Below are 26257 nucleotides of genomic sequence, written 5' to 3' on the forward strand. Positions count from 1 at the left end.
CCCCCGCCGCCGCGGCCGCGCGCCAGGAGCCCAGGGCGGCGGGCAGCTCCCCGGGGGCTGCGAGGTAGCTCGGCCGCCGCGGTGGGGCCAGCGCCAGCCCGCCGCCCAAACCCACTGCGCCCCCTCCATGCGGGGCTGCAGGAGGAAACTGGCTCATAAGTTAGTAGCTAGGGCTTCCCCCCCCCCCCGCCTTGTTTTGGAGGAAAATTTGGAAGCCCCAAACTGAAGGAGCGCTCAGTATGACTGAGCGTTACTGTTGCCATAAAGCAAGCTCCCCTCCAAGGCCAACTTTTAGGTGGTGGGAGCCGATCTGCGGGAGGCGGTGCCACCTTTGTAACGCTCTACGCGAGGGTCGTTGAGAAAACGAAGCCCAGTGGCGGCTGTTCGTTGGGCTGGTGGTCAGAAGGAAAAAGTCTCGCAGGAGCGGCCCAGAGAGCGAGGGCTGGGGCTGGGCGTTCGCTCCGCTTTATGCTGTCGGAAAAGCGATGTTTGCAGTGCAGAGGGCATGGGAAGAATATCTGGGGGGAAGCTGGCACTGCTATAAATCTTTGTTATACAGTATCCCTGACCCATAAATCAGAGCAGCCTAGAGAGACTGGAGAAAGACGATCATAACCTCAACCCTGAAACTGAGGACACTCAAGCTTTAACCCAAGAAAAAGATGGTTTTTTCTCCTGTTCTTGGTGAAAATTCTCATATAAAGTGTCCATCATTTTTTTCCCCTGTATATGCGTTCTCCCCCTCTGCTGCCAAAGCACTGAGAATTGGCAGCATTATCAGGGGAGGAATATCTTAAAAGAGCATGCTTCTGTTGAATGACGACTACCTCGTGCCAGTCCTTCTTCAGGAAAACCCAGCGCTGGCTGCAGGCTTTGTAGGTGGGGTGAGGGTGTGGAAACCAGTTTCTGGAGCAGATCTGCCAGCTCTCGCTGGACCTAGCTGCGGACAGGGCTATCTTTGCTCTTCCGTGGTCAGCGGTGCTGTCCCAGGGAAGAGGCGAGGGCGGAAGGGCTCTCGATGTGCTGCCTTGCCGGTGCGGCCTGGGGGTCTCAGCTCAGGCAGAGCAGAGCCAAATAGCGGAGGAAAGTATTTTTGGCTATATGCAATCCCTGTGTTAGCTACGACAAACTCAGATGACCAGGACTTTAGCAGCCTAGCTGACACTCCAGCCCTGGCACCCTGAAGCCTGGTCGGACATTATTAAATCTAGTAAAGCTGTTAATCAGAAAGAGCTTGCAGATCTTGTTGCCAGATAAAATACCGGGCATAATAAATAATTTTACTAGGTAAAATCCCACAAAGCATTAGAAATTACAAAAGATGGTCTTTGTCTTAGTTACAGCAAAACAAACTGCTCTTTGGGAGTCCCACGTGGCTGCATCTTTGACACGATACTTCACGGTAGCCCTGTGGTGTAACATCCATGCAAATTCCCTTACAAAACTCCAGACAATTTAGAACTGATTCTGCTAGGCTATATCTGAGAGATGTGGGATGCCAAATGTCAATCTGCATTGCCTGGAAAACTCTGCGGTTCTTCAGTTTATCGCATTTCATTGCTGTTTATGCTAGAGGTGGTTTCTGCCCTCCTGCCCCTGTGACTTGCTCGGTCTCAAACTTGCAAACTGGGGCATGTGAATATGAACCTAGGTAGAATCTGGCTCCGTATGTGTGTGTTACCTTTGAGAGTGTTTGGTTTTCAATAAACTCACTAAAAAAAAAAAAATCCTCCAAATTGCTATTGCCAAGATTTAATATGAGTTAATTTAATTGCCAAGACCTACAGCAGTCTTATCTTTCAGAGTGCTCTTCTCTGCTCTCAGAAGCCAAACCAGTTATGACTGCTCAGAGTTAAGCCTCTCAAGAGCAGACACAGTGGCACACTTTCACATTTATACAGTTTCCAGAGCAGGGCTGGTGTGCATCCAGTGACTCACCATGGGGGCAAAGTGAGTTTGCACCTGCCTGAAACTCACTGTGTAAACCAACCCTGAAAACCTCCCAGCGCTTCTTGCAAAGACAGTAATATTATCTCGGTGTACTGCCCAAATACCAGTTCAGTCAATTACACTCTCAGTTCTTAAATTTCTTGTGTTGTTCTAAATAAGTGTTATGCATTTCCTCTTCTAGCTCTAGGGTAGTGTTGTAATAAGCTGTTATGTACTATTCCCAGAGGTTGCTGCATTTCAGCAAGGGTAAAATGATCGATATGCACCTAAAAATTGATTCTTAGGTCAGTGAAGTCTTTGATTTCAATAGACTCAGCTCATTTGGGGAAGAAGTGTTGGCATTAATATATATTTGAGCCCCAGAGAAGTTCCTGTTGGCAAGTGAATGTATTAAAATACATAGTTCTGCACAGCTGATTCTTGCAGGTCTGATTAGACTTGAGTAGGTTGATTGCTGATGTAGAGTGATTTCATTAAGTTGTCTCTTTACTTAACAAAAAGTGATTTGCAGGGAGTGGTGTGTGATACATAGAGTTTGAGCAATATTGAACTAGAGGAGGAGGTTTATCTATCCTATATGAAAATGTTTCTGTTCTGAACACACTTAAGCAAGGATGAATATAATTCTTACTTAAAAGAAGGCAGGAAATAATTTTTACAAGGGAGACTATACCTTTTGTTACTTTGTCGACTCAGTTGTGGCGCTTCATGCTTGACAAACAAACAAAAAATGCAGTTGAAAGTGAGAGGGGGAATTTAAATTCTGCCTTGTCCCTACAAAGTGTTGTTTAACTCTAAAATGAGACATGAAGTTTTGCTTCTGGTTTTGTTCCTAGAATTGTTCATGTGTTTATGTGGTCCTTCTAGGACAAGGGCCTTAAGTGATAAGTTATGATGAAAGGGTATGATCAAACCAGCAAAGAACTATTACCTTGAGTTTTAAGTTAAGTCAAATGTCCTTGCATATATTTGCCTGACACAGCTGGCAGTTATTGTGCATGGTAATCTGTTAGGTGATGAAAGTTTGATTGAGCACCTCCAAGAAATCAAAAATATTTATATGTGTTAGCTTAAACTAATTTGAGCCACATTAAAATTTTGGACTAGTATCTCTTTTAGATGTTTTTTTTAAACTCTCTTTTATTAAAATGTGGCAAATGAATGTGTAAGCAGGGACTTTGCAAAGGTATTTTCATGCCTTAAAAATAAAGTGGCATCCCAATGAAGACTCAGCAAGGTTAGATGCTAATTTCTGTTGGTTTCAGGTCTCTATTTGAGGGTTGTGGAATATACTGAATTACTTTTTTTAAACTTCATATTTCAGCCCTAATAGGTTGACATTCATCTATGAATTTACGAATTGTTTTTTACAGCTTTTTTAGCAAAGACTCCAAGAATGTAAGTGGGTACTATTTAGTCTTTTTTTTTTGCAGAATAAATGAGGGGACCTACATCTATGAGGGGAGAGATTTTTGTAATGGTGGAGAGCAGGTCATTTATGCATCTTCTACATGCCAAATAGCCTCTAATATGTTTTCCTTTTGCTAATACTTGGTCTGGTTTTTATGCCCGAGAACCAGTAAGGGCAAGGTAGATCACATCAGTGAAGACAGAAAGTGACTAAGAAACAAGAAGCTCTAGGCTGCAGTAGATGCAGCCTAGAGGAATCAGTGTCACTTGGATGTTTGAATGGAAAAAGTCTATAGCTGGGAGAAGGATGGGGCTTATTGCATAGGAAGGTAAGTTTTGTTCCTCGGGGAGGTGGGGCTCACTCTCTAAGGAGAATTGCTGAGATGTTTATGAGGAATGCTCACCCTCCTCCTGAAGACTGAGAGTGAAGATGTGTTTTGGTTTAACAAGACAGTGCAGCAGCATATCTCTTTGGTCCAACAGGTGCTAGTCTATCACTGTAAATACAGGAGCAAAGACTTCCATGTGGATACTCTAAAAAGATTGCAAATCCATATATACAAAATCTGCAGGACCAAAGAGTAGCAGGTATGGGCACAAAACCAAAAAATTTTCTGATTGCTAAATGAGACTAAAGGTATGTTGGTTCTGTCAGAAACCTGGCAAATCATATTCTGCAGGTACCAGCACAATGGCAGCATTGAAATCCATAGCTGAACTTCCTGGGTGCTAAGCGATGTTTTACATGCTTACACAGAGTTTGGAAAGGAAGCAGATTATCCTCAAACACCATTGCTTTGTCAGTTAGTGTGTTGCAGCGTGTCCCTCTGCCACAGTTATCAAACTGTATCCCAGTGTTGAATGTGTGCAGCGATGGATGGTGCCGTGAGCTGTGCCGGGGGCAGTACTTAACTTTGCTGGCTCTGAAGGATTTCTGATGTCTCAGCTCTGAGCTCCTCTCCATTCTTTTGTTTTCTTTTTGGTGTGTCAGGATCCCAGATCAGTATGTAACTTACCCTGGTGTCTTGGTGAAAACCTGGTTTTGGTCCTGTGCTCTCGTCACCAGCAAGGTGCTAGCAGGAATTGCAGCCTTTCATGATCAGTGTCTAAGGTGGATTGACCGTCTTGCTGTGTTCTCAGGACTGACATTGCTGGTAGTTCCAGCTGTTTGTATAATGTCAGCTTCCTCTCTCTTTTCCTCATCTGAGCTTGGTCATTATAAAGTGTGGTACATCTGGAGGTTGTTTTATGTTGGTGTAGAACATTTAAGTGGAATGTTTTTATGTATTTCTCTGCAATCAGAAGAACTAGGACCTTTTTTGCTCTTTCTATCTCTCTCTCATGTGTAGGTATAAAACAAATGGGAGCTGAGATCCATGTATGATCACAAGACTCAGGAATCTGGAGCTTTTAGATGAGCATCAAAATGTTACAAGACATAAAGGAGAAAAAAATCCCCCAAACCTCATGAACTGCCAATACATATAGGTTTAGCTTACACTCTTAAATCACTATTACACTGCAAGCAAAAAAAGTGTGTCAGATAGCACATTGAAAAGAAGTGAAAGAAAAAAAAATAAGGCCTTTTCTTAGAGGTATATAAAGCATGAACCATATGTATGGAAGGGCTAAATTAATCCCTGTTGTAATTCTTCCAAGTCCAGTGGAATTGTGCCAAGGATGAATGTAACACAAGGCAAACAATCCTGTCAAATAAAATTACAGAACTTTATTTAAGATCTCCAAGAACACTAAAATAATTGCTAATAGATCTCTGTATTTGTAATTTACATACCAAGATTGATGACTTTTGGCTAGAGCAGCTCCTGAAGCCTGCCTCCAGGGAAATATGTTGCTGAATGTGGTCAAATGAATGATTAAACTGTTTTAGGAGTGAGACAGTCTCTTAGTGTTGGAATAAAGAGTTTGGAGTCCACTGGTAAATCCTTAGGTCCCATAATTGATTTCTATTCTGGCTCCAGTAGCTGAACTAAAAATGATAAGTGCTGAGCTATATAATTACAAAATAATATAGCACTTTTTTGTAAGTTGTAAGGGTCTGGCTTATTTAGAAGCAGAAAATTAGATCATTATAGTTTGAATCATCAGAAAAAGGAAGCTAGTAAGTTGATTAACAACCTCCTGCACTGCCATTGCCTTCTGATCTTGCAGCATGGGTTTGCCTGACCACCCATACTTTTAATTATCTGTTTCCAAAAGTTATTAAATGATAAACTAATGTTTTTGATCCTTTATTCTGGAGGTTCTGGTATTCTGTGAGGCTGGTATTCATTCATTTTACTGTACTGTAAAGGATTTATATTTAAAAGCAGAACAGGATCATAAAAAGGACAAATCCAGATTGGCAATATGGTCATGTATTTGTTTTTATCATCTGTGTTCAAAGCATGATAAGCAAATTTTAAAAACTGAAATTGTAAAACTAGTAGTTCTAACATGGGAGTATGTTTTATGAAGCTGTTCCTACAGGAAGTATTTATCGAGTTAATAATTCTTGTAGAAGAACTCTGAAATGAAGACTCAGCAAGTATTATAACATCTTTAGATGTCTGCTGTACCCAAGAAATGTATTTATCACCATTTCAAGATTCCACATGCATTTTCTTTAGTTGAAATTCCCTTCAGGCACAGAAGGCTCATGCCAGACTCTTTGCAACCCTGAAGACCAGCAGTGGACTTGTCATGCAGTGGGGTCTTCTTGCTGTCCTAAACATCAGGTATTTATCAAACAAAGCAACTATGTATGCAAAACACCAGGCTGCTGCTTTGCTTGACTTCTGGCCTTGTTTCCCTTGTTTGCCATGGATCTCTCCTGAGTGGAACTCCTTGCAGTACCCAGAGAAATCTACTGGCAGAATTATTCCAGTATATGCATACATTTTGGAGGAGRGCATTCATGTGCATTCACACTGAGCTCAGGCTGGTCTGGGAGAAGTTTGGGGATGTGTTTTAGATTGTACGCCTGCAATAAAAGATGCACAGGCCTACAAGTCCAGTGTAACATGTGGAATAAAGGTAGTTTCCATGCAGTCTGTGGAGGTTCCTCACCTCTGGCTAGAAGGGAGTTGAATCTTTTCCCTCAGAAATATCCACTATACTGAAAATCCAGCAGTTTTTAAGGATTAAATCTGTAAAACACTTTCAGGTCAGCTCCAGAACAGTTGGAAATATTCTCTGGGGTTCTGAACAAGAAGAACCATGTCGCAGAGAATTACTGACACTTCTTTTAAATAATATATTTGGTTTAAAATACCACAGAATATACATTGTTAAGCAAGATGGTGTGCCATAATAGAAGAGAAAGTGGCCATTTCAGTAAGCCATTGTGTTCTAGAGCATCATCGCTCCCTTCAAACTCAGAAACTTCCCCTCCTCCCCATTGTCCCACATGAAAGGCTGAAAGGCAAAAGATATGAAGCAGAAGTGAGAAGTAGAAGACAACCATTTCTGCAAGATCACTGTAAACTAACTGCTGTGCTGTCCCTTTTGCTAAAGGGTTTCTTAAACAAACTTTATTCTGGCCCAGAAGCCCAGTTCTGGAGACATGACACTACTGGAGAGAGTCCAGTGAGGGGCTACAAAGATGATTAGGGGACTGGAGCATCTCTCTTATGAGGAAAGGCTGAGAGAGCTGGGCCTGTTCAGCCTGGAGAAGAGAAGACTGAGAGGGGAGCTTATCAGTGTATACAAATATCTAAAGGGAAGGTGTCAAGAGGATGGGGCCAAACTCTTTTCAGTGGTGCCCAGTGACAGGACGCGAGGCAACGGGCACAAACTGAAACACATGCAGTTCCATCTGAACATGAGAAAACACTTTTTCACTGTGAGGGTGACAGAGCACTGGAACGGGTTGCCCAGAGAGGTTGTGGAGTCTCCTTCTCTGGAGATATTCAAAACCCGCCTGGACGCAATCCTGTGCAACGTGCTCTAGGTGACCCTGCTTGAGCAGGGGGGGTTGGACTGAGATGATCTCCAGAGGTCCCTTCCAACCTCAACCATTCTGTGATTCTGTGATATATAAAGGAAGAAAATATTCTGATTCCAGATGTCCTGAAAACATAAGGAGACAGCAAAGGAAATCTGAGAAGCCTGTACTAGTACCTCTTTATCTTGGGGAAACAGAAGATCATTGAACATGATGTTTTTGATCTGAGATCTGTTTTCTTTGTGTGGTCTTTGCAACTGTCCTGTTTGAGTGTGGAGCTTTTTCATCTTACAATTCATGGGTCTCTAAGGAAGAAAAGAGAGGAGGGATCAGGTTGGGCTCTGCAGAGGAGATGCAATGCAGCAGCCAAGGGAGACGCTAACGCTGGAGGGGCTTAGACAGGCACTTCTGCACTTTTGATGAGTCTGTCTGTGCTGAGACAGAAAGGGAATACAGGATCTGTCCTTTGAGGTCAGGATGCTTTCTGGGAGTGTCTTTGCATTTTGGATGAGGCCAATAGTAAGTATAGCAACTGAAGAAATATCTCATGTATGTATGTGAGGTTTAAGCTTTTAATAGCAGCAGTAAACCTTGGGGAAAACTATTTTCACTTGTCTCCATGACGGGAGCATGCCATTTTCGCATAAGCTGTTCTGCAAAGCTAGCACACATGACCTTTCAGTTCTTCCATTTTCCTCATAGATTAATTATTTCCCTCTTAATGAGCTTGTTCTATCTTGCCATCTACTTTTTGTGCTTGCAGTGCAGCTAGAATCAGCTTTAACATGAAACAGACCAGTAAAAATTTCTGAGTGTATTTTCTGTCAATTTAAGCAAGAAAATGATTCTGAATGTAGAAATTCTTGTTTGAAATTTTCCAGTGCTTACAAAAGAAAACAGAAGCATGGTGACAGATATTTTGTCATGACTGGCACAGCACAGAGCAGTGCTTGCTAAAGGATCCTGATCCTGGAAGCACTGAAATATGCTTAAATGTAGCTTTTTTTCAATAAAAGATGCTTAAGTGAAGCATGTATTTAGGCTAGTTGCTGAAAGTGTTGAACCAGACTATTAAATTGGAGCCTCAAGAGCAAAACTGAGAAGCCTTTTTTCCTTAATGATTCTTTCTTGTTGGAGCATTTCACAAACTGTTCACACAAAAGCTTCTACTGCTGCTGGTTATTCTGCCTAGCTTGAAAGGGCCAGTGGCCTCTGTGGGAAATATGGGCAGAGCTGTACTTTCCTCTCCCAAATGAAACAGTCAGCACTTGTCTGGAGCCAAGTGAGGGTGCCCTGCAAAGAGGCCAGCTGCCGCTAATCACACAAACATTGTGTAGATGCAGCAGTTCCCAGGCCCAGGCTCCCACCGAATCCTGCCCCTGGTAGGAGTCAGGAATGGGGAACTGCTGCTTCCCACATGCATGTCCTGTAAAAAATGGTGCTGCTGATGCTGCAGACCTTGTTGAGTTTGTCTTTGGCATTCATGCTCACCCTCATGCTCATACCAAAGTAGCTACAGCTCCTTGCTACTGTGGGAAAAAAATGTGCATTTCAAGAGTGTGCAAGCTCTATATTCAGGTCTGCCAAGGACCAAGGAACCTACCAGAGAAATAAAATTCAGACATTTCAAAAGATTAAAGCCGATCGCAAAATTGAGCAGTGAGTTACAAACCTCACAAAGGAGCAGTCCAGGCTAAAAACCCAACATATTTCTGGTTTTTTTTGTGTGTGGACTGACAGGGCTTAGGCAACTGTATAGACACTTGGCATTATATATAGGTATTACACCATGAAGTTATGAACTGTATAGGCTGAGCCAAAACCCTTACCCTCCCCCCACCCCCTTCCATTGATGGCTGGTTCCTTTTTTTAAACCACAAAGTGGCCTCTTCAAGTCTGTGGCATCTTCCCAGGTGTGTTAATTACACAGCCTTCAGACAGCCACTTCCTTTTGTTGTTTTTAGGGATTGTTTCTCGGTGCATAGTGGTAGCAGAATGCATTTTTGGTGTGAAATGGTTGGTTGTTAATGCTCCCTTCCCACAGCGGAATTTGGCATTTATTTAAAACAGTGGGTCCAAAGGAGTAATTTCAGGATGCAGACTAATGCCATGCAGTAAGTGCTCTGTTAGGAGAGGATAGTCTCCCCTGCAAGGCTGACACTTTTTTTGAAGTCAGGGATGCTGTTGCACAGCCAAATTCATTTCAGAGCTATGGAGCTGCTACAGATGCATGTGCTACAATTATACCAAATTTTCCTATTATTACATGGAATTTTCACAGCACAAGACATTAGCTTTGAAAATTTATCGTTAAACATTTGAAGTATTTTTTTAGTAAACATCTCCAAAACATCATGTCTGAGAGTCCCCTAAAAAAAAAAAGACAAATGACATTTTGTTGTTTTCTTTTTCATCTGTTTGTTGGCAGCTATACACAGGTGGTTCAAATGCAGTATATAAAATGACTGTGACACCTTCCATAAATTAATTGCAATTTTCCAGTGAGGCACTTCTACCATATCTCTTGGGCTACATACAGAAATTAGCATCTCACTACCCATTAGCTTTATTACTTTTTTTTTAGATGGTAATGAATTTTAAACTTGCTATTTGATGAGTGTATGTGTATCTAATTTTCTGCAAGGGGTCACAAGTTTACTTAAAAATACTTTTGTGCCATCTATCTTTGTTTAGAAGCGGGATTAATAATATTGGTCCCAGTTTTTCCATACAAGCTGCAGAGAGGACCATTTATGGTATCAATATGAGTATCATTAACACAGAGCTGTAGGTAATCAGACTGAATAATAGAGACTGTACATGCAAAGTGCTGTTCTAGGTCTGCACCCTTTATGTGGATTCGGTCTAGTTTACACTAGCGATATTTCCAGATCCTGGAATAGCATAGGGCTAATAAAGCACAAGATGTGGTTTAAGCCGCCATGCCCAATATCTAGCATCACATACATGTTTGGAAACTCAGCACTAACTCTTTCCATCTCTTTATTAGGAACAGTACTCTGTACCCATGTGGCAAATCTTATTCCTCTTGGAATTGTGGTAGGTAGTGTTGTCAGTGGCTTCGTGATGCTTTAATTTGCTCATTTGATGTATAAACCGAGTTGGTCATCAGTATCCTAGGTCAAGGCACTGTTTAAATGGGTGAACGTATTCCAGGTGTTCTTTTGTCTGAAGATGCTTCCTTGAATCTGGGTGTAATGCCACTGATTTTCCTAACTTATTGGTGTGCACAGGTAGATGACTGCAGGATCACGGGCTTTGGATCAGAACAAAAGCACCTTCAGAGTATCTTGCAAAAGCAGTTTGGTTGAACATCTACTCAGTCCTTTTAATGATTTTAAGTTCTCAGCCCTCAGTACTTTCAATGATTTTATGTGGACATTTTTAGTAAGTAAATTAGTGCAATTTTTCCCTGCAAAATATGCTATGAACCTATTGAAATGTATTTGCTTTATATTGCAGTAACAGGGTTGTATTCATGTCCATGGAAAAACGTATGGCGAATGATAAAGCACAGACATAATGACTGCTGAGGACTGAGCTTAAACCCCTGGGTGACACCCCCCACCAAAGCAGAGCCAATCTATCTTCTGGGAGCAGAAAAGCAGGATTTCCAGAGGGCCACTTTCCTTCAAGCAGTCTTTGCAAGACATTAAAGAGCAAAGGCTGAGGTTCCAGTCTGCTCAAAAATATTTGAGTTTCAGGCTGAGAACCCAACTGCTCTTGCAGAAACCCTCTCACAACCTATGTAAGTTACACTTGAGGTGACTTGAGGCAGTGACTACAGATCATGGCCCCTTCTGCCTCCTACCTCTGTACTGGTTATGCAACAGTGATTTTGGGGGTAGTGGGCAGTTACTGTTTGCTTGTCCCTAAAATTGGCTCTGTTGATAGGTACTGCCTTTGGTAGTGAGTGCCCTGGACTGTAGTCTAAAGGCTTTATCTTATGTGCTTAATTATATATAGGCCATTAAGTGCATTGGCTACATTTTTCATCTGACATATACCTATGACTCCCATTAACATTAATTACAGTAAGTGCACACACTGAGAGAAATACTGTATGTGAACCTGTTTATTAAACTCAGTATGTTTAGACTGGCAGTGACATTGTGTTCTGTTGTTGCTTTTCATTAACTAGGTATACATGATGAAAACATCGCTTGAAACCATAGAGCCATGGAGTAACACTTAATCACTGGGTTGCTAATTTGCACTTGGAAAAAAAAAAAGAAGAAAGCTGGCCTTCTGTTTTGTTCAGAGAAGGAAAAATTCAGTTCTGAGCTGTTCTGAACCAGGTCACATAACTCCAATGCAAAATCTGAACGGGCTGTATGGCTGAGCATTTCACGCGGGACATAACTGTACCCAAAGATCCAGCCTGGGGCAGATATGGAAGGACTTGCAGCTCTGTGATCTCTGAATAGTTTGCTTCATTTTGGTATTTTCTTGCACCCCTCCCCTACCTACATTTATTTGCCTAATTGCTATGTTAGTACTGTGGCTGGTGAGAATGGCTGTATGATTGAACTGCAGAAGCGTGGATATTTTTTCATGCAAATTAATTTCATTCTACCTACAACTTGGAGCACTCTTCCTCTGAATGTGGAAGGCTCCATCCTTCAGACATGTGGGTGTGCCAGGTTAGGGGATTTTTTTTCTATCATTCGTTCTTAAGAAATGTAAAAAAAGGTATGTTACTCATCCTGCTAATTGTTTGGGGCTGTCCTCTGTACTGACTACATCTCCAAGAAAACAAATTAAGAGACAGGAAAATTATTCTGCATTCTTCCTGTATGCTTTGCTTTTTGCTCATTGATTTCCATTTCTTTTTTCTCTCTACAGAAAGAGACAACTTTTTGTCTCTCTTTCCTCTCTCCTGATTTCAGATATCCCTCAGAAACCTTACAGTTTGACAAATAACCTGTCCCATTTAACATTCACTTGCAAAGCTGTTAAATGCATCTGATTATATATTGTGCTAGTACCTAACAAAATAGTCATAAATATATACATCTATAATAACATCTGTAAAACTCTTGCCTGTGTCACCTCTTGCAAGTATTATGTGATGTCATTTTTAGTATGCATTCATTCAGTAGCAGGGGAATTGATTGCTCATATACTATCCAGAAGAACATATTATTTTTATGGAAATAACAGTACAAACCAAGCAGGAAAAATTCGACAATATAATAGTAGGAGAGAGATAATAACAATATTTCAAGCAGTAGACAGGTGTGTGTTCTGTGTGTGTATGCATAGCTAGAAAAAGTTTGGAAGTCCTCAATCTCTTTCAAGAGATTTTATTCAAATAGAGCTGCAAAACTCAGTTAAATATCTGTTCTATTAGATTATAATAAAGTAAGTTTAAGCATGTATTCAAGGACAAAAACCACAAGTTTTTCCATGAACAGCAGACGAATGAAGTCTGATTTATGACAAATATATGCTCCTTATCTCTTAATCTCCTCTCAGTGCAGAATTTCCAGCTGTTCCTATGTCTTCTGGGACTCCTCGCACTGGCAAATGTCTGGATGTGTGGTGGCTAGYCTGGAGCAAAGCGTGCGTGCTTTGGCCAGCGAGGGTGTGGAAACAGCTGCCAAGCAGAGGAACTAATGCCTGAGGTCCATGGTCTTTCCTTCAGCTGGGATGTGTTCACATCTCTGTTCTCTGCCCAGTTGTTCATTCTCCATCAAGCTGGTAGGAACTTTATGTCTTTGAACTTCTACCCCTTCCAAATACGACAAGAGTTGTATTTGCAAAGGTTTAAGTGAAATGCAAATGCATTATTTTTTTGGAGTGTGCAGAGAGGCACAGACTGTCAGCACAGACTTAAGACAGAAAAGCAGGCTGAAAAATGCACCTTAGAAACTGTTTTGCTTTTAAGTGTAACATTTGACTCTTTCTTGAAAATCTTGTAAAAAGCTGTTCCTTCAATTTTGCCCTCTGACCAAGTGAAGATGAAAGAAATATGTGCGTTAAAAATGTGCATTGAAACTAGTTAGGCAGTGTTATAAATGGTGAGCTCTTTATAGAGTTCATGTCCTGCATAGCTTGCTTCGCTCATACTGGAGAATGTACAGTGCAGGCAGAACTGGCAGAAACTACAGAAACTATGGAAAGGCAAATTGGTCAAGTTGGGCAAAATCACGAACCAGAATTTCAGAAGTAAAGTTGCAAGCACTGTAGTAAGGCAGTTTGGGTTCTATTGCTTTTTGAAATCAAAGGTGGTGGTGGGAGAAAAGGTGTCGAAGTGCAGTTCTTCAGGAAGCATGTGCTGTGTCCTGTGTTATCAAGAGTCAACGGCAATAGCTGCCTACACATGTTACCCATTACACCTGCAGCAGATAATTCAGATGGAACAGAAAGGGGTACCTTTTGATTCATTACCAATGGCAGTATAAGAAAATAAAGGGAGAAGTGTCTGCAGTCTCTAATAAGCAATATATCAACCAAGTACTGTCAGCCTTTGTAGAAAGCTCCACAGCATGATTTATTACATTAATTACAGTCATAAGGGCCTCATGTTCCTAAGCCTGAAACTGCAGTCACATTCTAAACTTGATTTAAGAATACACTTTGGCCAAGACTAAAGTGCAGGCTATTATGATTAATGTAATAAAATATTTATTACATACTCCCCCACCCCCCTTTTTTTTTGTTTCTTTGCTTGGTGCCCCAGTTAGACTGCTTCATTCTAAAACAATGATATACAGTTAGATTTCAGATTATGAGGATCCTCATCTGTTTTTTATCTTTCTCTTTAGTGTTGTTCTTATTTTTACATCCCTTTGTTCTGATTTTCCCATCTCTCCTCTTTGTCTTTATTTCCCACCCATATTTCCCAACTCTACTTCTCAGTTGCTGTCCAGAGTGAATCACAAGCAGGCAGACTCTGTAGCCTCACTCATTCCTTTGAGACCTTTTTCATTGCTTTCTCCACTGTGCTAATTAGCATTAATAGCTAAGCTCCCAAGTGCAATGAATTTAAAACTACTGGAAGGCCATAGTCAAGAATATGATAAACTCCGGTGACACAGGGTGATATATAAAGAGAAGGCTAACCTGTAAGGGGATGTATATTTGGGTCCTGTTTCCCATTCACCTTCAACAGGGTTTGCAACTGCAGGCAGGTGCTAGGGAGTGATACGGCATATCACTCAACTGACTTGGCCCATAGCAATACAGTGGCTCAGGGGAAGTGTCTTCAGTAAATATGACTCTACTCGTTGCAAGCATATTACTATAATGATTGCACAAACGGACCTGAAGATAGGGTTCTTTTTACATGTTATTTCTGGTACAAAAACTAATCTTAGAAACAAACTACTTGCACCAAAGATTTCCCAATGTAAGCAGCAGTGTAATGCTGTTGTACAGGATCTGTAATGAATAGAAACACCTCAACTTAGAGGTTGCTGTAGCACAAAATTCCACTGGGCCAAATTTTCTAAAATGCCATAAAAATTGGTGCCCATGGTTTTGTGTTAGTAAACCTCCTCACTAGATTGCTAGCTGAGCAATTTGCATTTGCAAGATCTATTTATACATGTAAATCTGGCTTTCTGAGTATGAACATTTAAAGGTGAAAACCTTATGGAAAATGCAGTCCCTGTTTTTTCTTACAAGAAATGTTTTTTTTTGCCATGAGAATTTGTATTTTTCCTTAGCTCATGATTAATTTTTAAATAATGAATTCAATTCAACAAAGGAGGAGTTTCTTTGAGGATCAGTTTTTTCTCTTCTCATTCTGAATTCCTGCTTCTTGTTTTTTCTCTTAGCAAATTTTGAGTCTAGTCGTCTTACACACATGCTTGGTACTCAGTCATGCCCCTCTTCTGCCATATAAACATGTAATGACTTAAATCCAGTTGATATCTACATTTTATAAGCATGCGCAGGGGCCCCAATCCCGAAAGCACTTACTATATGCTTTGTTGAACTCATTTAAGAGAAAAACAGGCATTCTGCTGAGATTCTGTGTGCAACACTTTTTCTGGACTGGTACCAAGAAAGCCAAGTCATCTTGGCAAATGAATGCTTCACTTCTGTAGCACATCATCCAGCTTCCAGGTCTCAGGGTAAATTAGACATATTCCTTTAATTCCTTCTGTCACAGATCATGCAGTAAATAACATGCTTTGATACAGGGAACATTTCACTGTGGTTCTAAAAAATCCTGGTTAACAAGGAAATAAGTTTTCCACAGTTAAATATTTAGCATAAGGAAAAATTTGTGACAAAAAGTGGCTTACCTTTAGCTTTAAATTGAAATTAGTACTTTGAATTTTCTCTGTGAAGTTAGCCATAAACTGCAGTTTTGTTTGAAAACTATTAAAAGATTGTACTACTGAATACAAACATACATGCTCAATATAAAGCATACTGCATATTATTCAGCTGGTGTATATTTATATTTGCTTCACACTGTTGGTAGCATTTTGCCACTTACCACTTTCAGCAGCACTCAAATTTCACCAGTCTGCCTGAAGTTTTTAACTTGTGCTCTGAAAGGGGAGGAATCATATGTTAGAAGTGAAGGTGTTGGAAGAAAGTGTGGTCAGTTATTTTGACAGGAAAGGGGTTTCACATTTTTGGAAAAGTTTTCTACTGTTTTTAGGTTTGTGGTCTAGAAGACTCCAGGCATGGTTTATATATCCTGCGCATCTACAAAGAATTGTTTTCCTGGATCTCGGTCAATTATTTAAGAGTCCAAAGAATTTTTTTTAAAAAGCAGGCAATAGCTAAAATGTAAATAACAGAGGGGTCAGATAGGACACATAAACCTGGAGCTGGATCCAGTCCAGGTGAATAAGTTGGACCTGGGCAGCTACAATGGCAGGCAGGCTCTAGTCCAGCTCTGAACCATGAGTACACGTTGCCTGGACATCAACTTAGTACCGGATTGTTTTATCTCTGCTGCTCTTGCAAAAGATCTTCTGCTTCTGCTGCTCTACCTACTGTGCCTTGGGGAGCAGCTGTAGTCTCCTGCCGTGAAAGTAGTGCATGGTGTTGGGCAGTCCTGGCAGAGCTGGAGTTTTATATTTGTTCTTGCTAAATGGAGGTTGGGAAATTAAGTAGATCTTGGTAAACATGAACTGCGTAGCCCCGCTGTTGGGATACAAAGGAAACACATCCCGTTTTATGTGGTCAGCAAGTCACACCAGTGCATTGTAGAGCAGCTTCAGATTCAAAAGAAAATAGGAAGCCAGATATAATCTCATATCCCAGAAATATCACTGTAAGTCTTCCATGGCTGAAGTGAAATACAAGGTAAAACAAGCATGCTACACTTTCTTTTTTCCACTAGCCTTGCCAAAACATAAACCAGACATCTAGATGTTTTGAAGTGAAGATCACATTTAGAACAAATTAAAACATTTTAGATTTTGAAGGTTGGTTTCCAGAACCTTTGGTTTGAAATGGCTAAAAAAAAATTACATTAAAGTCAGGTGGGAAAGGCAGGGAGATAACTGAAATACCTGGAGCACTGCTGATTTACACTCTTCATTAATCATTGCTAATATCTTCTGTGTAAAAGATTGATCCAGTCAACAGGAGAACTTAAGTTCTTAATCCCTTGTAGAACCTGGCTCCAAATTTTATAGCATTTGAGAATGATGTAGTGGCCCCATTAAAATTCATGGGAATTTTACTTTTGATTCTGCCTACAGCCCAATTGCTGTTGTATCAAGAAAGCAGGGAAAATGAGAACAAACTGAAAACCAGCACTAGGGTCTGAGTGATCATCCATTTATCAGGACATTCTGTATCTTGAAAAAATGTATAGATGACTCAGGTTTATTTTAGTGACCCTTATTTCTCATTTCAGGTTATAAATATTGCCATACTCATTTGCTTGTTATCTGCATTCTTTTTTTTTTTTGGAAATCCAAATGCTTCTTAATTTTTGAATCATAAATCTTTTCACTGATAATTTTGCTGGAGGGTATAAATTGAATAGAAGCATAATTTGTTTTGTCCAGAAAATGCAACAGCTTTTACAAAGAGACTACAGATTTTTCATGCTAATGTCAATGTGCGCGCAAGATGTTAAACTATATAGACTTTGATTTCAGTGTAGTGGAAAAGGGAATATTAATTGTTACACAGAATTTTGTAGCAGCGTCATATGAGTAGAGTAGAAATTCAAGAAAAAAATATAGGAGCAGTTTCTTTTACTTTAGTAATCCTTTTACAAGTTAATCTTTTGATCCCACAGAGCTCAGAAGCTGTTAGATGTCAAACCTGATAAAAGTTTCCAGGCAATCACAGGACTTCTTCCCCTCTTTTGACAGTGACTCACCAAGCCTAAAGTTAAATAAGTTTCATATGCAATGGCACATGAACTGCAGTTTGTTTGGCCTTAAGAATTTGTAAAGAAATTATTATTGCTAGGTATAAAATAATTGCATTAAAACATATGTATTTTTCATTTAAGCCCTTCACTATTGTGGTGTGTGGGATTTGTCCCCCAAAATTCCATCCTTACCAGGTAGAAGAATATGCCAGAAATATTCTTGAAGTGCTTAGCTCTCCCTGAGTAAAGGCTCTGTTAATCTCAGAGTAGTTCTGTGAAGGCTCAGGCACACTTGTGCCAAGGAGACCTCTTACTCTTACCCTTACCCTTACAATGATGAGAAGGCAGAATGAATATCAAATGGTTATTTCTGTGACAGAGCAAAAAGCCAGCTGCCAGTCTTCTGAATTTTTGCATGCAGAAAGACCACTGATATTCTGGGGCTGGCTTTGCCTGTGTGCTGGTGATGAGCAAACGCTGTATGTTGCTCCTGGGAGTGTGCATTTACCAGATTGTCCCCCAGCCTTTCCCCAGCAGGTGACTTGGTGTGTGCAGCGCTCGTGCATGGCAGGGTAGCAGCTGCCCACCACGGTATGATGCTGATTTGAGAACTTCATTTGCCAACAGTTACCTTCTTGCATTCGGAGGGGACCGAAGGGAGGGAATGCAGGAGCAGGCTGTCGGTTACATTAATCATGTTGGTGCATATGGCCATGGCCCATAGGCTGGATACCACTGCTCTTTAATAATTGCAGAGTTTGGAGCCAACCTGCAAAGTGCTGGTGCTGGGACTACCAGCTCTTAGCTCCAGCTACGAGATATGTGACGTCTTGTGTATGGTTGATGTGTTTTTTCTCACTTGAATGCAAGCATTTTGGGGGCAGCAAGTCTGCCACAGAAATGTTTTTCTAACTGGACCAAAAATCAGGCAGATAAGGCTTTGGTGATATGATTAGCATCCACAAAACCCGTGTTACATCTAAAATTGTATTTCTTCTGAGATCTCACTGCCTACCTTAAGAGTTTGAGACTGCTTACAGCAAAAGCTCAGGTTCATGACTCCCACTAATGCTACAAATCCTTTTTGAACATTAACAGTCTGCATCTGTCTGAAATGAAAACCATAAGCAAGTACCTTTCCTTCTGCCACACACAATTACAGAGAAGTGTATGTCACCTTCACTGAAAACTGATTATTTTGAGTGTGTATTTTATATGCGAGTTGAAATGAAAACAACCTGGAGTTTTATAACTCAGTTGATAACTGTAAGTCTTGGCTGCATTAAGATCAGATTATGAAAAGATCAGAACACAGCTGTTGCTCTATGAGAAGGATCACTGGATGGTTGTGGACTAGCCTGGGACACTCTGGTCCCACTGAGTTGTCTCAAGTCACTTTTCTCCTTGGCTATGTTTAAACTGGGGAACTCGGGCACTCTTTCAAGCTCCTGATTAGGAGTTTGCCCCGATACCATAATAAGGTGGGACTTACCAGCTTTCTCTGACACAGTCTAGTTTTCTTGGAAATAAAACCCTGTGTGGGATCAGGTAGGGATTACAACTCCTCTGACCAGGTCCTTGGTTTCATGATGTGGAGAACAGGGCCTCAGGGGTTGCAAAACAAATCAGTTTAGTTAATCTGTTTCTGCTCCTGGTCTGTAAAACAGAGGTAACAACACTACCTACTCCAAAGGTTGTGTTATTACAAGAAAAAGGCATTGAGGATAGCCTGGCATGATTTTGGTTGGTAATTTCAGACTATTTTACTAACCAAGACAAACGAGGCCATAACATGAGAATATCTACCTGCTCCAGTGGTTAGCAACAAACTCCTGGAGAAGACTATAAGAAAAGTGCAAGCATATGTGACACTTCCCCTCTCTCTCATCCTCCAGCATATTGCAGCTCAGGGCCTTCCTGATTCAGAGATGTTGTACTGTATTTAGGTACCCCTAGTGATTTTTCTTCTGTACTTTTACTCTGTCAGTCTTTGAATCCCCCTGCACACTGAAGAGTTGATATTACTGTGAGCCCACAGAGCAAACAGATCTATGTTTGCGATGGTCAGGGAACTGATGTAGATACCCAGCTGTCTTTTCTGTAGTTGCCAGAAAGACCATAGAAAAAAAAGTGAAAGGGCAAGCCCTGGTCAGAAGAGCTGTTGGCCTCTGCTCAACAGGATGCAGCAAGGTGAGACCAAGCAGACTTCTGAGAACTGTTATATTGGAAACATTCCTGTGTCAGGACAAGAACATTCACTTTCATTGCCCAGACCTAGGGATGAAGTCCTGTACCTCAACAGTTTTTCCAGCTGCTCAGATCCTTATCATAATATATATATTTTCAAAAATTGAGTGTGATGACATCTGAGGTCCTTTTTGGTCTTGAGTTCTTAATGCCTGAATTATCTTTTATTTAGCCTTTCTTTATCCCTCAGTCCAGGTAGATTTGTCAGGAACAAAATGACATTATACCAGTCTAATATCTTTCCGTGACAAGATAGCAAGGCCATGTGGGTAAAGCAGAAGCAATCAATGCCAAATGTCCAGACATTGGTAAGGTCTTTGTTTCTGTTCCATGTTATTTCCTGCAGGCAAAGCAGAGAGGTATAGACTGGATAGGTCCATTATAAGAATTTTACAAGGCCCATTTGCAGACTGCATCCAAAGAATAATTTTTGAGGTCTCCTTGTCCTATCAAAGGCTGCATGGAAGGGATGCGATGTTGGACCTGTCTTGGGCAGTAGTTTCATTAATGATCCAAATGGTAGACTAGAGAAGAAGATTATGAAATTAGCTGAAGACACAAATTTTGGAGATACTAAAAGGTTGTCTGGGTACAGTTTATGTTCCCTTGGTATTTGGAGATGGGTAAGATGATTGCTTTCAGCACTATGAATTCTCCTTGGTTAAATGAAGAAGTAAGAAAATAAAAAATGAAAAATTATGTCTTCTCCCCAAGCCATCCTAGGCTATAAAGAGCTGTCTTAGCTAAGAAAGGCTGAGCTGCATGATCTGCTTTTGCTGCAGACGAACAGCATGTGCAGGTAATGACTGTGGCCCAGCTGATATGTGATAACTTAGTCATTGGTGGTCTCTTGACTCTGTCCATTGGGTCTCACTGTATCACTGCATTACTCCCATGCTATCAGATATCCATATTATTGGAGCACTTTCACAGAAAGAGTAATTTGCTGGAAGTTCAGGGTGGATTCTGAGTCCAAATTGATGTAACTGCTAATGTGGCTGGCAAAAAATCTGACCAGTTATCTTTAACATTTCTCACTTATATTGTGGAGTAACACACCAGAGCACCGGAGGAATACAGTGTTGCTGGGGTACTGGTTTATTCATTTAACTTTGGAGGGTCTTTAATTCACCATGGATTTTATAACTGTTAGCTGCAGATGGCAATTCCCTTTGCAGATTAAGAAAAGATGCCATAACATAAATGACTGACTGGGTGTCACTGCTGTGTTGTGACAGGCCATCTTCTAGGAAATAGTGATTGATGACATGTTTAAAACCAAGCCATTATATGTGCTGTTTATATAGAAGCAGTATTTAAAATGTGGGCTGTCAGTCAAAGTGCTGATTACTTACATAGTGCTATAATAAGTGGTGGTGGGTGCACTGAAAAAGGTACTGGAGTAAATGTTTGTTCTGAGCTTCAGACAGCTTTGACTTGTTATTTCCAGCCTTAATCTAGCCATAATAAAAGGACTTATCCTATGCATTGCCTAAAGCAGGAGACTTCAATGAAGGCTCCTAGGAGCTCTTTGATATTCACATCAATATTAAGGCTAGTTTTTGAAACAGACAAGTTACATTTCCTTTTTCCCCTTGAGTACCCTCAGCGAGACCCTCAGTGTGCTGTGGCAGCATATTTCACGGCTGCAGAAGCCCCTAGAGGCTTCAGCTGCCGACCTCCCGCTCTCTGTGCTTTGCAGAGGGGGCGAAGACACCCTCGGCAGGCTTTGCTGAGTGCTCTGGACACAGCAGGTGCCTTGCAGTGAAAACACAGGAACTGCTGCCGCGGATCCAAGCTCAGCCCTGTTTCTGGCCTGCTGGCATGACCTGGGGCAAGTCACTGTTGGTGCCTCTGTCTCTGCAGCTGTTGAATGGATGGGAGGTGATGAGAGCAACTCTCTTCAGGTCTGGAGGCAGCCACTGTGTAGAGGGGTGGAAGGGGAAGCTGCCCTTGTAGTGTGTGGTGTATGGCTCACACCACGCACTACAAGTGTGCCCAGAAATGCGTGCACCGCATGAAACGTCAAAAACAGACCAGGGGAGGAGATAAGGACAGCTTCCTTTCCCTGCTTCCTCCCCTGTCAGCAGACTGGCTTGGGTTTACTGTCAAGCCTTTACAAGGCTGAATACTTTCCCATCGGTGAGTTGCTCTGATGCTACTCTGATGCGTTAGATGAGCACATCGGAGACCCAGTAACTCGGTGCGCTTTGGCTGGAGGTCCGGGGAGAGTTTGCCAGGAGGGAAGCATCTCTTCCAGGATCATTGAATGGGAAGGCAGCCATCCCCATTTCTCTTCCTCTTGCTAGCATTTACCATGCAGACGTCTTGTAGCTTCCAGCCTTCCTGAGAATTTTACTTATCTTGCAAAACACATGGGAATATGGGTGGGGAGAGTGGGGAGGGCGGGGGGGAGAGGGGCAATGTCTGAGCACCGCCGCAAGGTGTGGGTGTGCTACGGGGCCTGACGTGAGCTTGGCCTGACTAACGGAAGGAGTGGGAAGTTCAGCTGGTCTCATATAACTTTGTGGTGCGTATGTTGGATGGCAAACGCATGGCTAGTTTTATTGTGGCTGCACTGAAGTACAGATCCTGGGATTCCTCTGACTGTAAATTAAGGGGCTTAAAGGTGGAAAAAGGACACCAACATGCATCAGTGTTGTAATGACATAGAACAAAAAAGAACTTGCTTTTTTCCCTCTTCTGCTTGTTAAGTGGAAAAGAGAAGGAGAAAGTTCCATTAACAATTACAGAAAATAGTCAAATCATCGAAATTTTCATTCGTTGTATTTGCTGTTCATTATTTTCTAAAACCATCAAGGTCTGTCACATTCATAAGGACAGTTCTGCCTGTGTGCTTGTGAATTGCATCCTTGTACAGATGGATAGTTTGTACATGCCAAGAAAATAGTCTTTAAGTACCCACATCGCTTACATGTAAAAACATTTTCCTTTCTGTGCTCCTCATCTCAAGATCAGCCAGAAAATCTGTTGTCAATAAGGACCATCTTAGTGGTAATATCTGAACATTAATTAAGAGCTGTGGTTTGATATGTCACTGATAATAATGACCTTTGAATACAGCCTTATAAAGCAATATAAAGTTGTTTCCAAATTTTGATTTTTCTGCAAAATGAAAAGAAATGGTCACATTTGCACTTCCAATGTCAAGGCACTACCTGATCATGTAGAGAAACTGTATAATCGTGTTAAGTAGTGATGTTTTTTCTTTAATATCCTCTAAACTGAAGTAGATTATCTATCTTTTTTATTCTTGTACATGTATAAACTAAACATTGCACTGTAGTACTTCTACCTGCCAACCTTCTTTGTTAGGTTGTGCTGTATTATTTTGTACTGTATATTTCTGTCTATTTAGCACTTTAAAAATGCGTCTGATTAAAGATAATTCTTAATGTAATAAATATGATGCTTTATTTTTTGTAAACAAACAAAAAAATTGGAACCAGCACCACCTCTGGTTTCACAAATGAAGCAATTCAGAATGGGTTATTACTTGGATTGGGCCCTGCACACAACATTGGAATCCACAGAAAAGCTTCCTACTTTGCATTTGTTCTAATAAGCAGATTGCCTCTAATCACAGAGTTTTCCACAAATCTCCATGCACAAAAGTGTGCCCCAGTGTCATGATGAACTCATTTTGATTGTTTTTTTGCCATATTCTAGTAACATCATTTGTGAAACTGAAGTTGGCTTTTCAATCATGCGACAGGTATGTAGTGATGTTTTCCAGTGCTCTTTGTGAAATTGATTTTTATTTCTTTTTCCTTTTTAAGGAAATTTATTTGGGCAGAAGACGCGTTGCACAAACTTACTGCTTCTTTTGTTTTGTTCTGCTTTTTTTTCCTTCTCCTTCTTTCAGACCAGGATGAGAGAGCGGCAGAGCTCAGCAGGGAGCAGAACGAGAAGACCATTCGCAGCACGCAGACAGCTCTCCGCAACTTCCGGGAGTTCCTCATCTCCAAGTACCCCTCTGAGACCCGGGAGATCTACGTCATCCCCTGCAAAGAGCTCGATGCCTACCTTGCTTCCTTCTTTGTGGATGCCAGACAAAAGGATGGGTCTGAGTATGAGCCAAACAGCCTGGCCAACTATCAGTGTGGGCTGGAGCGGTATCTCAAAGAGCACAGGTATGGGTACAGTATTACCAGGGATAAGGAGTTCAAGAGGTCCCAGGAAGCCCTAAAACAAAAGCAGATAGAGCTGAGGTGTAAAGGAAAAGGAAACAAGCCGCACAAATCCATGAAGCTCACCTTTGCTGATGAGCTTATCCTGCGCAAAAGAGGTTTGTTGAGCCGGTACAATCCTGAAGGGTTGCTGAATCTTGTCTGGCTGAACAACACAAAGGCGTTTGGACACTGCACAGGTTTCCATGGGTCCACCCTCAAGTGGGGAGACATCCGCCTCCGGGTGACAGAGACTGGGTTGGAGTACCTGGAGTGGATGGGGCCGGACAACGGAGATGTGAACGCCAAGAGCAAGCGAGGAGGGACGGACTCCCGGGTGTACGCCACCCAGCACTCCCCGCAGACCTGCCCGGTGCAAGACTACAAGGAGTACGCCCAGAGGCGGCCCCCGGCCATGCGCTATGAGGACGCGCCTTTCTACCTGTCCATCAAACCTGTTGTCAACTTGGCTGCACTTCACTGGTACAATTGCCAAGCCCTGGGGAAAAACAAGCTTGCCAAGATGGTAAAGACAATGTGCGAGAAAGGCAACATCCCTGGCAGGAAGACCAACTTCAGCGTCTACCAGAGCTGTAGCACCCTGTCGGAAGCACAGAGCAACCAGCTGGTGCTGATCTGTAATAACTTGAGCCAGCAAGCTGCCCAGTCTATGGCAAGCCACTCCAATACTGGCAACTTCATAGTGTCAGCTTCCTATGACTCTTCCTCCGACACAGCTTAGAAGAGGGATATAAGCTGAACAGTTTATTCTTTTTCTTTTTGTTTCAAGTGTTGAATTTGTGCCCAATAATACACATCAACTGTGATTGTACACTATTCCCCCCCCACCCCTCTCCAGTGTTAATTCACTTTATAAAAATATATAAATATATAATATATTTTTCTTCTTACGAATAAGTCAATAGAAATAGTTTAGTAATACTAACATAGTATTTATAGTGTTAATACAAAAACGAAAGCTACTTATGGGTTATAATATAATTGCAGATTTTTAAAGGGCAAAAGTGGTTCTCAGGCAATGCAAGATAGACTGGAAATACCATTTTTAACATGAACACGTCAGTGAGTATAAATCCCTAGGGATGCTTACATAGGAATTCTATTTTAAAGTATTTTTTCCAACTTCTTATTTTAACCTACTAGAGTGGAGGAGGCAAACTTATCACTGGCTGCTGCTTCTTATCTGCTGGCTTGTTCTTGATCAGCAACACCAGGAAATAAGAGATACATCAGTGTAACTTCGTGAAACCATTTAGAACAATTTCTGTCTGTTTTTTGTTTTGTTTCCTAAGGTTCATTTATGCCAGTTGGAAAAAAATAAATCCCCAAAGTCAGCTAAGAAGTATTTTAAACTTTTTTTTGTTGTTGATGATCTTCGGTGATCAAAATGTCACTGGCCTTTAGTCTGAAAAGTATTGTTTTCAACAATATGCAAAAGTTCAATGGCAAAATCAAAAACACTGTTATACACATAATTTTAACTGTTTAAAGTAAACACTGGTCATTAGTATTTTGTCATTGTGTATACTTAATGTAAAATCTACTGACTTAGAGTCACTCTTTCAGCATTCTGGGGAATGCAAGAATGCAGAAAAATCCATAATCTTTCCCAAACCATACAGAAAAAAATGCATCAAATACATCTTGAGCCATCATTTGAATTCCACATAAAATAAAATAGAGAGTGTAATCATAATATCATGTTTAGTATGGAAAATGAAAAAGCCAAGTAGTTTAAGTGCTGGAAAACACATTGAACTGAAGTCAGCTACACAATCTATTTCCATTGCAGACAATGAAAAATGTGTGTGTGAATCTGAAAGCAGAATTTGATCCTTAAAGCCTTGAAATAATGAATGTTAGCTTTCCAACCTTTTGACTTTGCAACATAACTGTTCTCTAAGGGACAGGGAAGACACTAGCAAATTAAATATTTCAATGAACCATTATAATTCTTGACCTTTAAAATGAGGTATGGTAATTTCTCCAGTAATTCAACTGAGTTTATTCAGTAATACAGAGGAAATGTTCTACTAGGATATCCTAGTGCTGTGAAGATGAGACTTTAGACAAATGTACTGAGGTGATCTAATGTCCACTGAAGTCAGTGAGAGGGTCAACCTCAGCTGACTTCCCATAGATGTTGGATCAAACTGTCATGGAGTATCT

The 26257-nt window shown here is 41.1% G+C and overlaps 1 protein-coding gene across 1 annotated transcript in view; it reads left to right on the plus strand.

The window, feature by feature from the left end:
* Positions 1-24867, plus strand: part of LOC112964009 — a 26058-nt gene extending 1191 nt beyond the window's left edge. The window contains exons 2-3 of the mRNA XM_026061576.1: positions 23568-23613; positions 23769-24867. Of these exons, the coding sequence (XP_025917361.1) occupies positions 23568-23613; positions 23769-24809 (1087 nt within the window). The 3' untranslated portion in view covers positions 24810-24867. The remainder of the gene's footprint in view (positions 1-23567; positions 23614-23768) is intronic.
* The last annotated feature ends 1390 nt before the right edge of the window (positions 24868-26257 follow it).

This window comes from Apteryx rowi, unplaced genomic scaffold (genome assembly GCF_003343035.1).
Source record: "Apteryx rowi isolate R43461 unplaced genomic scaffold, aptRow1 scaffold_182, whole genome shotgun sequence".
NCBI lineage: Eukaryota > Metazoa > Chordata > Aves > Apterygiformes > Apterygidae > Apteryx > Apteryx rowi.